The 12,569-nt window shown below is 39.4% G+C and overlaps 2 protein-coding genes across 2 annotated transcripts in view; one reads left to right on the forward strand and one right to left on the reverse strand.

Moving 5' to 3' along the window:
• Positions 1 to 625: 625 nt before the first annotated feature.
• On the reverse strand, positions 626 to 3,267 carry ccn1 (cellular communication network factor 1). Its single transcript, XM_084910974.1, has 5 exons — positions 2,951 to 3,267; positions 2,511 to 2,748; positions 1,824 to 2,168; positions 1,507 to 1,712; positions 626 to 1,384 (listed from the first exon to the last, which is right to left on the reverse strand). Exons 1-5 carry the CDS (start codon positions 2,996 to 2,998, stop codon positions 1,082 to 1,084), a joined length of 1,140 nt encoding a protein of 379 aa, XP_084767100.1. The 5' UTR covers positions 2,999 to 3,267; the 3' UTR covers positions 626 to 1,081.
• Positions 3,268 to 4,293: 1,026 nt separating this feature from the next.
• Positions 4,294 to 12,569, forward strand: part of ddah1 (dimethylarginine dimethylaminohydrolase 1) — an 88,202-nt gene continuing 79,926 nt past the window's right edge. The window contains exon 1 of the mRNA XM_084910976.1: positions 4,294 to 4,609. The gene's annotated coding sequence lies outside the window, so the exon portion shown is untranslated. The remainder of the gene's footprint in view (positions 4,610 to 12,569) is intronic.

The raw sequence follows: 12,569 nt of genomic DNA on the forward strand, positions 1-12,569 counted from the left end.
TTAATCTTTTTTTTTTCCTCTTCTCAGAATCGGTCAAGTGTGTGGCTTAGCCAGATCAAATGAAAGCAAACTAGCTCGCTGCAGAATGGCATTCCAAAAGCACAGAAAGTCAGGAGAGCGAGCCTCCAAGGTTGTGTTATATAAGAGCAGAACGAGCCGCTCGGTGTCTGTCTGAGAATCTGTTGGCTCTATTGAATGATATAACAGAGGGCTTAAATATCCCCGGTGTGCCGTTTGTTTGTCCCGTTTCGCAGTGCAGTCTGAACAGACTTGACTCTGGGCTCGTCGTGTTTCATATAAATAAATCAGTTTTATTGTAGCATATAAAATTAAATCATTTTACAATTTATTCCAGTATGACACATAATATCCAAATAAAGTAGCTACATTATTTTTTTTGATAAATAATATTAATAACAATAATAATAAAAAAAAACATTCATTCATCCTTTGACATGTTTCGCTTTGTCTTTTTTTCTTTCTTTTTTCTCATGAAGGGAGGTCAATAGCTGCCACAAAACATGAACAATAATGCCCACGTCAGGAAGGAATGAAACCGCGCACCTGTTAAACAAGTCGAGAGGTTACATTTCATCGTCTGGTGTCTTTTTTTTTTCTTTCTCTAAAAAAAAAAAAAAAAACAAAGATACAACATGATAATGCTAATTGAAGTTGCGCATGTGCATATCTACATATACACACACAAGTCTACAGTCTGGGTCATGTCTGGTGTACGGGATCAAAATATACACAGTGAATCGATATCAGCGACTAAGATTAATGTACAAATATTAATTACATCTTGCTCCTTAACGAAGCTACTTCAAATGCTCCAATTAATACGAAGCAGTTCATATTAGGCATGCTGAGTCACAGCAAACAGTGCACTTCATTAAGTCCTCATGATGTAAGCCAACAATTCCTTGGGAATCTCGTTACAACAAGAAGCTGGTAGTTGATTGGTGGTCTATTTACACCCCTGCTTTCATCTAGACTGCCATTGGCTGCCAATGATGCTGCTGCTTCTGCTGCTGCTGCTGATCTCTTTCTCTCGCTGAGGGGTTTGGCTGCTCCTCACCAATCAGTCTCTGAACTTGTGGATGTCGTTGGAGAGGCGGTAGAAGGGATAGGAGGCTTCGTTGGCATGGGGACAGTTGTAGGTGCACTTGCAGGACTCGATCATCATGATGTTCTTGTAGAAGGTCTCGCCGTCCTCACAGCGGAACTTGACGCGGATGGTTCTGGTGTCGTGGGGGCTGCAGCAGCGGCTGTCCATGCAGGTTCCGCAGTACCTAGGTCTGTACTTCTTCAGGCTGGAGCAGCCGGCGTAGGTGAACTTCACCGGCTGGCTCGATCTCTTAGTTCTGCTGCACTTCTTTCCCTTCTGCAAGAAGAATGGGCACAAGAGCGACAATTGTCAGTTGTGCACCGAGACCCAGCTGTAGCATACCTTCAGCATCATGTGTGCTTCCATTGGATTGGTTCAGCTAGCTGGCTCAAGCTTACCTTCAGACTGGAGTAAGGTGACTGGGTGCATGGCCGCACTTCACAGATTCTCGACTCTCTGACCAGCTTGCATTCACTGTTGTTGTTGGTGACTCGGGTGGAGATGCCAGTTCCACAGCTCTTGGAGCACTGGGACCAGGGTGTGGTTTGAACGATGCACTTCTGGCTCTCGAACATGTGGTGGACTTCCGGCTGTGGTCTGTATGCTATGATTAAAAAGAAGCAATGAAAACATTAGTGAATTTGAATGCAGTTTATTTTACCATCTCACTTGAACCCAGAAGAAAAACCTTCAGAATTAAAGACTGCTTTCTTACCTGGTAGGGACTTCAGCCCTCCCTTGACAATTGAAATGAGCTCATTCCTGTTGGTGAGATCATCTTCCAAATCCTTCATCACTGAGTCTTTGCCAAAGATCTTCTCTAGGATGTCTGTCTCCTTGCTGTCATCACACACCCACTCTTCACAGCACTGGCCTGCTACCTTGACCAGCCTGGGGTTGGCACAGCCCAAGTTGGGAAGAGAGAGCTCCTGCGGGCACAGCGGTACGCATCCCACTGCCCCATCAATGCATGTGCACTGGTGTTTGCAGTTGGGCTGGAAGCTCTCTCCATTCTGGTAGATCCTGCTGTTGTACTCACATGGTCTGCCCTCTGACTTGGCTGCAGCAAGCAGGGAGAAAAAGGAAAAAAACAGAGGGAGAGGAATGTTATTCTTTCCTGCTTTGCTCAAAGAAGTCTGCTGAAGACATCACATGGCTGCCAGATAAGGATCAGTTAAACTGTGAAATTCTTCAGGCTGCCTGTGAGGAGTCTTTTTCCCTCCACAGTGGGCTGCCTGTGCTTTGAGGTTCAGACTAGTTTCCTCCTAGCTGCATTCCATAGTGTTGAAATCACATAGGTTCCCATATTCTTGAATAATAATCCCTCTTATTAAAAAAAAAAAAGTCTTCAGGCTAAGTCATGAGGCATGCACATCTGGAGCAGGATGATCTTTATACATACCTCGGCAGATGCCACGAGTAGTAGCAGCAGCAAAACTGGCCCCAAAGTTACACTCCAGTCCTTTAGTGTGGTCACAGGGCTCGGTCAGACTACAGTCCTCGTTCAGCTGCCTGGCGCAAACTTTGCAGCAGCCGCAGCCATCCAGGACAACACTCACGCCGGGTGCGCACTGGGGCATCTCCCGAGGGCAATCACACACGGAGGGGCAGGAGGTGGAGGAATAGGAGGAGGAGAGGACCTGTATAACCAAAAAAGAAAAGAAAAACACAAAACATCTTTTATAAACGTTTAAAATCAAGCGACATAGAATGGCTTATAACAAGATAAACTTAGTCTCAAAAGAGCAGCTTCTCCTCTCTCTAACTAAATGTAGGAAATTAAAACTGCAAAACGTTTCTCTTTATATTTCAGTGAAGAGTGAGAGAGAGAGCGAGACTCACCAGGTTAAAGCTTCCGAGGAAGGCAACGACAACAGTAAGCACCAGCATCTTGGATAAATTTCTTGTGCGCGTTCAAAAGGAATCCTGCTCTCGGTGTAAGGAAAAGTCTGTCTTCGGAGGAGTCCTTAAGTATTCCCTCTCTTAGCCGTTTGTCTCTCTTAATGTCTTTGCTGGTAGTCTCTATCGTCAGAGGCTCCTTTAGAGTAGAAGAAGCTCTCAGTGAAGCGCTTGCAGTCTGCTGAGGTCCGGCCACCTCCGTACTTTTATACTATAGTGAGAAGCTGACGTCGTCGCTGGCCTGCCTGCTGAACTGTTCCCAAACTATGCCAGGAATGTTTCTCGGCGCATTTTCCATCCAAGACCTAAGCTCCACCCTGTCTAAACCTTTCTCTGTTTTTTTCTCTCTCTCTCTTTCCCAAATGGATTTTTCCCCCCTGGATCCCATCTGAACACACTTTTCCGTCTCACATTTTTCCCTTCTTGTTTATCCCCCCTTTCATTTTCTTCCTCTGCTCGCCCCTCACGTCTATCACATCAGCTTCATTTGAGGGTTTTTTTCTGAAGTGGTGAACTTGAGATGCTTTATTGTCACGTGTGTGTGTGTGTGTGTGTGTGTGTGTGTGTGTGTGTGTGTGTGTGTGTGTGTCAGCCGTTGAATTTTAGAGTCACTTGTCTTCATATAAGAATGCCATGCCGCAGAATATCCCCAAAATAGCATCCCAAGACTTAAAGATCAGATCAGAAGTTTGAACAAAACTTTATTATGGATTAATTTAAGTGTCAGTTATGCAGTTGAACATGTTCGACTGTTGCTGATTACTGTGTCAGGCATGCTTTTGCCTACACAGTAATTAGGCGCAGATCAGCTGATTAAATACACTTTTACAAGACGATGAACACGTTTAAAATAACCGTACGAGCTTTTCTCTTAAAGGTGTAGGCAGAAATACGTTGAACAGTCTATTTCTGGCTCTCCGGTGCCTTTATTCAGGGGAGCTAAGCATTACCAGATGCGCACCAGAGCTCAGACGTAACAATATTGCCATATTTGGTATGGCAGTAGCTTGCATTATTAACATATTTCTCTCCCCCTTGGCCAGCATTCCTGACAGCATAAAGGCTTGTTAAATATGTTCTTCATGCAGGGAAATTCCTTTGCCTTTCATCCTTTGAAGCAGTTTTGCCCCCCTTACACACTCACACAATGTGTCCATCACGTTTCGTGGGGGGAAGAAAGAAAGTGGGTCCCGCTGTAGGTGAAGTGATCCAATTTTCCGCAAGAGATGCGGTGATGTTAGTGGTGTTTGGTGGGGGGAGACAAACACTTGGGTCTTTGTCTTAGTTTTTAACAACACGAGTCTCAATAAGTCTCTTCCACCTGAGTTTTGAAATGATTCCGAGTTATAATAGCTTTGACCAGATGGCAGCGAAATGCGTAAAGACGAGATATAAACCGTTGTTATTGTCACGACGGGATGGCAGATTCCAAACAGGATTTCTTTTTTCTTTTCTTTTTTGCATGAGGGCAAAGAGTTTGTTTGTGTTTGTAAGGATCGGACATTTCACTTCTCCCCTCTTCCCTGTAGCCTTATGTGTAGACTTTACATAACGGTACAGTGAGACAGCAGCACTGAGCAAGACGGCTGAAGAGCCTCTCCGGTGAGTTTGGACTTCCTTTGTTTTTTTGTTCCGTTTTGATTTTCAGTTTACTCTTTTGAGCCTAACATTGGTGGCTAGCCTCAGAATAAAATCCCCTTTATATGATAATAGAACATAGCAGATACATTTCTTCTAAAATAAATAAATAAAATAAACCAGCCACAAAAATAAATAACCCTTGGTAATGCGTCTTCTTCTTTGTTTTCTCGCAAGAGACACTTTTTAAAAGATCTTTTAATAGCCTATAGGTTTCCCCACGTGGACTGATTGTCGTGGTTGTTATTTTTTTGGCCATATTTTTATAATTCCAATTCAAGACACTAGATGGTGATGTGTAAGGAATAACTGGTGAATGACCATTTGTTTTATTATTATAATTTAAAGACTGACCAGAATCCAAACGTCAAACCATCTTTAAATAGAGGAGGACATATTCATGTGATAACAGTCCTTGTCCGTGAAGCCTCTTACTCACGTCTGTGTGAGTATTCAGACTGGAGATGGACGTGTGGGTGCAGCCTTTTTGGATAGGGGGTGTGTCTTTGTGAGCACATGTGTAGTGTTCCTGTGTGCATTGCAACGCTGTATTATGAAAATGGGTCTCTATTTTTGTGGCAGTTATACAATTTTTTAAAGGGAGATTTCTATGGTGGCCCTGACAGAACGCACTGAAAATTTAGAAAACAGCTACAAAAGCACGGAAAAACACAACGGAAGTTAAATAAAGTACAATACAAATAGAAAAAAACAACACAGAATTTGAATGAAACACAACGGAAGTTGAATAAAGTACAATAGAAATAGAAAAACAACACAGTAGAATTTGAATGAAACACAACGGAAGTTGAATAAAGTACAATACAAATAGAAAAAAAACACAGTAGAATTTGAATGAAACACAACGGAAGTTGAATAAAGTACAATACAAATAGAAAAAAACAACACAGTAGAATTTGAATGAAACACAACGGAAGTTGAATAAAGTACAATACAAATAGAAAAAAAACACAGAATTTGAATGAAACACAACGGAAGTTAAATAAAGTACAATACAAATAGAAAAAAACAACACAGAATTTGAATGAAACACAACGGAAGTTGAATAAAGTACAATAGAAATAGAAAAAAACAACACAGTAGAATTTGAATGAAACACAACGGAGGTTGAATAAAGTACAATAGAAATAGAAAAAACAGTAGAATTTGAATGAAACACAACGGAAGTTAAATAAAGTACAATACAAATAGAAAAAAACAACACAGAATTTGAATGAAACACAACGGAAGTTGAATAAAGTACAATACAAATAGAAAAAAAACACAGAATTTGAATGAAACACAACGGAAGTTAAATAAAGTACAATACAAATAGAAAAAAACAACACAGAATTTGAATGAAACACAACGGAAGTTGAATAAAGTACAATAGAAATAGAAAAAAACAACACAGTAGAATTTGAATGAAACACAACGGAGGTTGAATAAAGTACAATAGAAATAGAAAAAACAGTAGAATTTGAATGAAACACAACGGAAGTTAAATAAAGTACAATACAAATAGAAAAAAACAACACAGAATTTGAATGAAACACAACGGAAGTTGAATAAAGTACAATACAAATAGAAAAAAACAACACAGTAGAATTTGAATGAAACACAACGGAAGTTGAATAAAGTACAATACAAATAGAAAAAAAACACAGTAGAATTTGAATGAAACACAACGGAAGTTAAATAAAGTACAATACAAATAGAAAAAAACAACACAGAATTTGAATGAAACACAACGGAAGTTGAATAAAGTACAATACAAATAGAAAACAACAACACAGTAGAATTTGAATGAAACACAACGGAAGTTGAATAAAGTACAATACAAATAGAAAAAAAACACAGTAGAATTTGAATGAAACACAACGGAAGTTAAATAAAGTACAATACAAATAGAAAAAAACAACACAGCAGAATTTGAATGAAACACAACGGAAGTTGAATAAAGTACAATAGAAATAGAAAAAAACAACACAGTAGAATTTGAATGAAACACAACGGAGGTTGAATAAACAAATGGTAATACAAAGAAATGCTGCAAAAAGCGCACAAAACGCAACAGAATTCAAATAAAACACAATAGAAATAGAAAAAAACACAAGTGAAGTTTAGGAAAACAATAGAAATACAATGAAAAATGCTGCAAAAGCTCAGAAAAAACTCAAAAAACAATCTAAGTGATTTTGGGGAGATAATTTGATGGACCAGCTGCAGAAGTGACAAGCAAACAGTAGGTAGCTAACATCAAACATGCACAATATTATATTGTGTGAGTTGTGTGATTAAAACACGTTACAAATCCAATAAGTCTTGAAGCGTTTTAAGGGGCAAACCTTTGCATGTTTTCCTTTCTTGTTATTCCCAAAGCTGTTTGGTCACGTTGTCTCCACTAAAACATTTCACTTGTACTTTTTTGTGAATTTGTTTATTTTTCTCCTTCTGTTGTGTTTTAGTCAACTCCTGTTGTATTTTTTCTGTTTTCATTGTATTTTGTATGCTTTTGTGGTCGTTTTCTTTTTAAATTTCCTGATGTTTTCTTAAGTTGCAGTGCATTTGACCTCTCAGGACAACCGTAGATATCCCACACTGAGACCCTCTAACACACGTCCAGCATGGTTAGGCCGGATAAAGACACAGTTTATAGTGTGTTAAGCAGGCTTGTTGAGGAAAGTTGATTTTTTTTTTTGAAGCTTAATCGTGCATTTAATTCCACAAATGTATGTAAAAATAAACACTGAAGTGGGAGAACACTCATTTAATGGTCATTTATATTATTGCTTTGTTTGATTGTCCACTGCTCAGTTGTCCTTCAGTGTTGTAATGGTTTTATGCCTACCTCTGTGTGTGTATGACAGCATGTTTGCATCCGTCCCAGTGTTACAATGATGGGAAGTAGTGTTTTCATTTTACGTCAGTGGAGAATAACACGCAGCAATATTCATTCCATTATTCCCCATTCATTTTAGGAAACATTCCAAAAGCTGGATGTGCGTCTTTTGTTGTGATTGCCCTGGCCAAATAGTTTCCACTAAAGCCATCGGAGAGCCCCCCACGCAAACAGCACACATCACGGTCCTTTGACCTTCGTGACGATGAGGGACTCGCTCTCCTTCTTGACAGAATCGATGATTGGATTGTTGTCACTGCTCTGCATCTGAGCGACTTCAAAGCCTCTGGCTGGGAAGTCTAAGCAGTTTCAACGTTGACCAATGCTTGAGAGATTCCAAGGCTCACTGTGATGGAAGCCCATTGTCAGAACCCATCAGGACTGCATGACCTTCAGGAAGTCTAGACGGGTGGCAGCCCTCAGCTTCCTTATTTATGTTTAAGACACGGATGGACCAGGATCTACATGTTTAAACAACAGATTCCATTGTAGTATAGCCAAGATAGATGTCATAACTAGCATGCAGTTTGTACTAGCAACACTTCCTTCTTCTGTCAGCTCACGGAGAAGCAGGAAATTTGATGAGTTACAGCTTGTTCGCATATGAATGGCTGCTTAGATCAAGCAAGCAATTAAAACGCAGAGTCCAGTTCTGAAGAAATATAAATCTGACAAGTTCACAAGAAGACAAACACATGAGATCACACTTTCACACGAATTTCTGATGTAACTTTGTGATACCAGACTTCCTGATTCATTAAGAAGGAAATCAGCTTAGTGAAGGTTGACCTCAAGTGCTTAACTGTTATATCATTGTTATATTGGCACAGACAGTGTTCACTACGGTGTTGTTCAAGGATATTTTTCGAAAGATAATTTCATTTTGGGTCTGATGATAATTTGGATTGTGCTTTCCTTTTTTGTTGTTTGCTTACTAGTGCTCTGAAATATGTTCTGATTCTGTAATCTGCTGTAGTTTCACATTGCACAAAGATGTAGTAAACCGAGGGTGCTAATTATCACGTAGTTGCCCATAACAGGTCATTTCCTTTGCACATCCAAATGCATTTCTGTGTTTGGTAAAAGATGGGAGGAATCTTTCGTCTTTCGCATTCTTGTTTTTTTAGTCATCAGCGACGCATCAGTTTTGCGTGAAAACACACATTTTTCCCCAGTGGCTATTTTTGAATACTTACAGTAACTCCAGCTTTGCTTTCCTCCCGTTGTTGTATACTCGTACTTTGCTTCCTGTTGAAATGTTATTTACTGCGTGAACCAGCAAAGCCAGAGAACATGCTAATCTTGAAATATAGTCGGACCATTTCCACAGCAGTCCTAAGAACCTTCTGGCTCTGTCAGCAAATGACAAAAGAGGAACCTCCTGTTTGTCCAAAAAATGTACTTTGGAGCTCTGATAACATGGAAACATGTCTTCCATTTCATCTTAAATTAATTATAGCTAAGACAAGTTCAAGGTAAAAAATTATCTTTGATACTTGGCTCCATTAACATTTCTCTGAGGTTTAGTGCATTCCAGGAGTTGTTGCGCGATGAGGAGATTAAATGTACCGGTGTGTCTGATTTTGCTCAACCTGCCTGCTCTGATTGTAATGAACATGACGGATAATGTTAACAGATTCCGTGCAAACAGACAAAGTGTCCGGGTCTTTTCCTACACCGGTGTAGAAGTTATCGCTAAATTTATTGGGAACAATGTTTGGCTGTGAACTAATACACATTTGGTGTAATAGCAATTACTTATACCTGAAGGATTATCTATCTATCTCAAGGCCAATTCCCTGAATACGCTGATTGCGCTCAACTGTGGGTGTAAGTGCCTGTATATGGTCGATTAACTATAGGAAATGATGATGATAAATGTTACTGCATCCTCTTCTTTCAGTGAAACTTGGCTTGTTGATGCTGTTTAAAAGGTTTCATTCACAGGAAACTCGTATAGCTGCTATGTAGAATAGAATATCCATTGCTGTTCTTCTAGAATGATCAATTTTAATGTATGAAATTTATCCTATTACTTTATTTTTCAGCGTAATTAGGCACAGAGAGTGAAACATCCTTCGATCACCTGTGTAATCATGCATGTCTGTGTCACTTCAGACATCTACAATCTTATGATGAGTTCAATCATAACTGCTTCCGCAGCCCGCTGTGCCGCTTCAGATCCGTGTCTGCTTTCACCATTTTGATTATATAGCTGCACATTGTACCAGCCAGGTGTGCCTGAAGTATGAGGGCTTTCCTTCGTCTAAAGTAAGCCAAATTCCTCAGCTTGGAGAGAGAAAAAAGAGGCTTTCTTTTGTGCCACGTCCATCTGCGATCAGGAATGATGGGGAAGGGGAAAAAAAGAAGTCTGAGTGGGGGCAGGTGTTAAAGCTGGGCAAGGGTGGTGGTGGTTGGTGATCCTGGCTGGGGTGGGGAAAAAAAGAAGAAGGAATGCGGGGCTTCTGGAATGTACTGGAATGTTTAGAGCAGTCGAGGATAATTGAGTGAATCTGGAACAAGAAAAGACAAACCCAGGTCCCGCAGTGGAAGAATGTGCTTCTGGGACGTCTGAAGAAACATTCCATCCATTCAGACAGCTTCACCAGGCCCAGAACCTTCCTTAGATGGCACCGTAGGGAATACAACCCCACCAGCCCACCTCCACCCATGCACCATTCCTTCTATACATACATATTTAACAGTGAGCTTCCTTTCAAATCCTTCTTTCCCTACATATCATACAACAAACTTCTCTTTTTATATATTTATAGTCTTTCCCTTTGAGTTATGTGTGCAGTATTTGTTTCAAGTCTGCCAAGATGAAAGCAGATACACGTCTCAAGAATGAAGGTGTGCACGTTTCCTTCATTTCGAAATGTATTTTGACCCAAATTGGAATGGTGTGGGAATCAAATAGATATCTGCTACTCATCTGTCTTTATGTTCCCAGTTTTATCAAGATCCACAGCTATCCTTTTGTAGTGAAGGTCTTTTGTGAAATGTATTTCTCAGGGATACAGTTATTTTTTCATTACCAAACTTAGTGTTGCGGTCAAGGAGATTCCTTACTTTGTTGGCAGCTCTTCTTCTGGCATTACACTGTGGAGCTGTTTCACCTAAAATGTGAAGATGCGGGAATGCTTATTATCAATCTGTCAATGCAATCTCATCAGTGTTGTAAAGACGCTTGTTTTTCTTCATTTGAGGCATGATGATCAACTATTTATTGCTTTTTTATTGATGACAAGTAAAGTCAAGTAAAGTTTTTTGCTTTTAATATTTCTTCCTACATTTAAATTCCAAATTAAATTCTAAATGCTCTTTTTCAGTGCAACTAACCTTCACTTTATGCTTGTTCCTTTGATAAGCACCGCCAAGAGGAGTCATAAAGTAGTTACTGCAGGTTTAATATAAATATCGATTTACCACAATGAGGATCATAATCAGAGGAAATAACACCACATACAGTGGTGAACAATGACAGCATTTCCATAATTCAGTAGTTCCTAGAACCAATTTTTACGGTATTAACTTGGAGTAATCATTTTCTGCGTCTCACGTCACTGTTACACTGTTTCTTCTATGCATTGAGGTTTATGTTTATGGACAACTCTCTCAAGGTCCTGCCAGTCAGGTTGATGTTTGAACTAGAGATGGCACGATACCACTTTTTTATGTCCGATACCGATACCGATATCATAAATTTGGATATCTGCCGATACCGATATGAATCCGATATAGTGTGTTTTTTAATCAATAAAACTGTTTTTTTAATATCTTGCTGCTTTTTGTATAAGTTCATACTCAAGTTAAAAAACAACAACAACACTAAAGCTATTCTGTTATACCTGTATGTAAAAAAACAAACAAAAAAAAAACAAAAAAAAAAACACTGCACCCAAAATATTTCATAGATCAGCAACACTGATCAATCTAATAAAGTTAAACCTACTCCATCCTCCCTATTCTGGTATTTTAAAGAGTACTTAGCAGAAATATTAAGCAACCTAACTAATAGGGTTGCAAACTCCCAGCAAAAGAAAATAGGGAACCAGCCTCTTCCTCATGATGCTTAATCAATGTAATCAACTTTAATTTGATGCAGGGTGAAAAAAAATTCACAGAAATAAATTATTTTTCAAGAATAATTAAATAGATTCAACATCTTTCTTCAACAGAATTGCAGAATTCACAGATGGTACTTTCCCAAAGGAAAAAGTACTACAGCTTACTAGGGTATATTAGACTTAACAGTTACTATATACAATAATGGACTTCTATACATTTTACATCAGATTAAAACTTTGGGTGTAAGATTCAGATAATTATTAAATAATTAAAAGCTAGATATTTAAAATGAGAATAAGAAAGAAAAGTATGTCTTTGTGCCCCCTTTTCCCTGTTAATGCCCTATCGGCCCCCCTGGCTAAACTTTGCTAGATCCGCCCCTGCACAGTTACCAGCCGTCAGCTGCATAGAAAAGGATCCTGGTGTAGAAAGTAATATTAAATAAATTCTAACAACAGCTTATCAAGCTTAATAGTGCTGCTGTTTTTCAGCCGCTGGTTTCCTCTTTCTGGTGCAAAGTGGGCCAAAAACAAAGAAGAGAGACGGACTCGCGACAGAAAAGCCGATCAGCTGATCATTGATCAGTTTCACGATTGAAGTAGCAGCAGGAGAGAGAGAGAGAAGAGGCAGTTGCTCTATATATCGGTTGTTAAGCTTAACGCGGGAATGCTTTACAAACATTCAGAGATGAACTTACACACTTGCTTTACTTCTCTCTGACATAACTTCCTCAGAGATGAAATGTTTGCTAGCAGGCTACAAATACACACAGGCGCTCTATCACGTGACCACACTGCTCCGACGTGCTACGGTTATGAGCCGAGTTACGCGGTGTCGCAAGTTTTGTGAGGTGCTTTTTTTGATATTTAATGGATCGGATTACATTTCTTATTTCTCTCCGATATCCGATCCAGTAATTTAGGTCAGTATCAGACCGATACCGATACGTAA

This window comes from Perissodus microlepis, chromosome 17 (assembly GCF_051167445.1).
Source record: "Perissodus microlepis isolate ML-2025 ecotype Zambia chromosome 17, ASM5116744v1, whole genome shotgun sequence".
Classification (NCBI taxonomy): Eukaryota; Metazoa; Chordata; class Actinopteri; order Cichliformes; family Cichlidae; genus Perissodus; species Perissodus microlepis.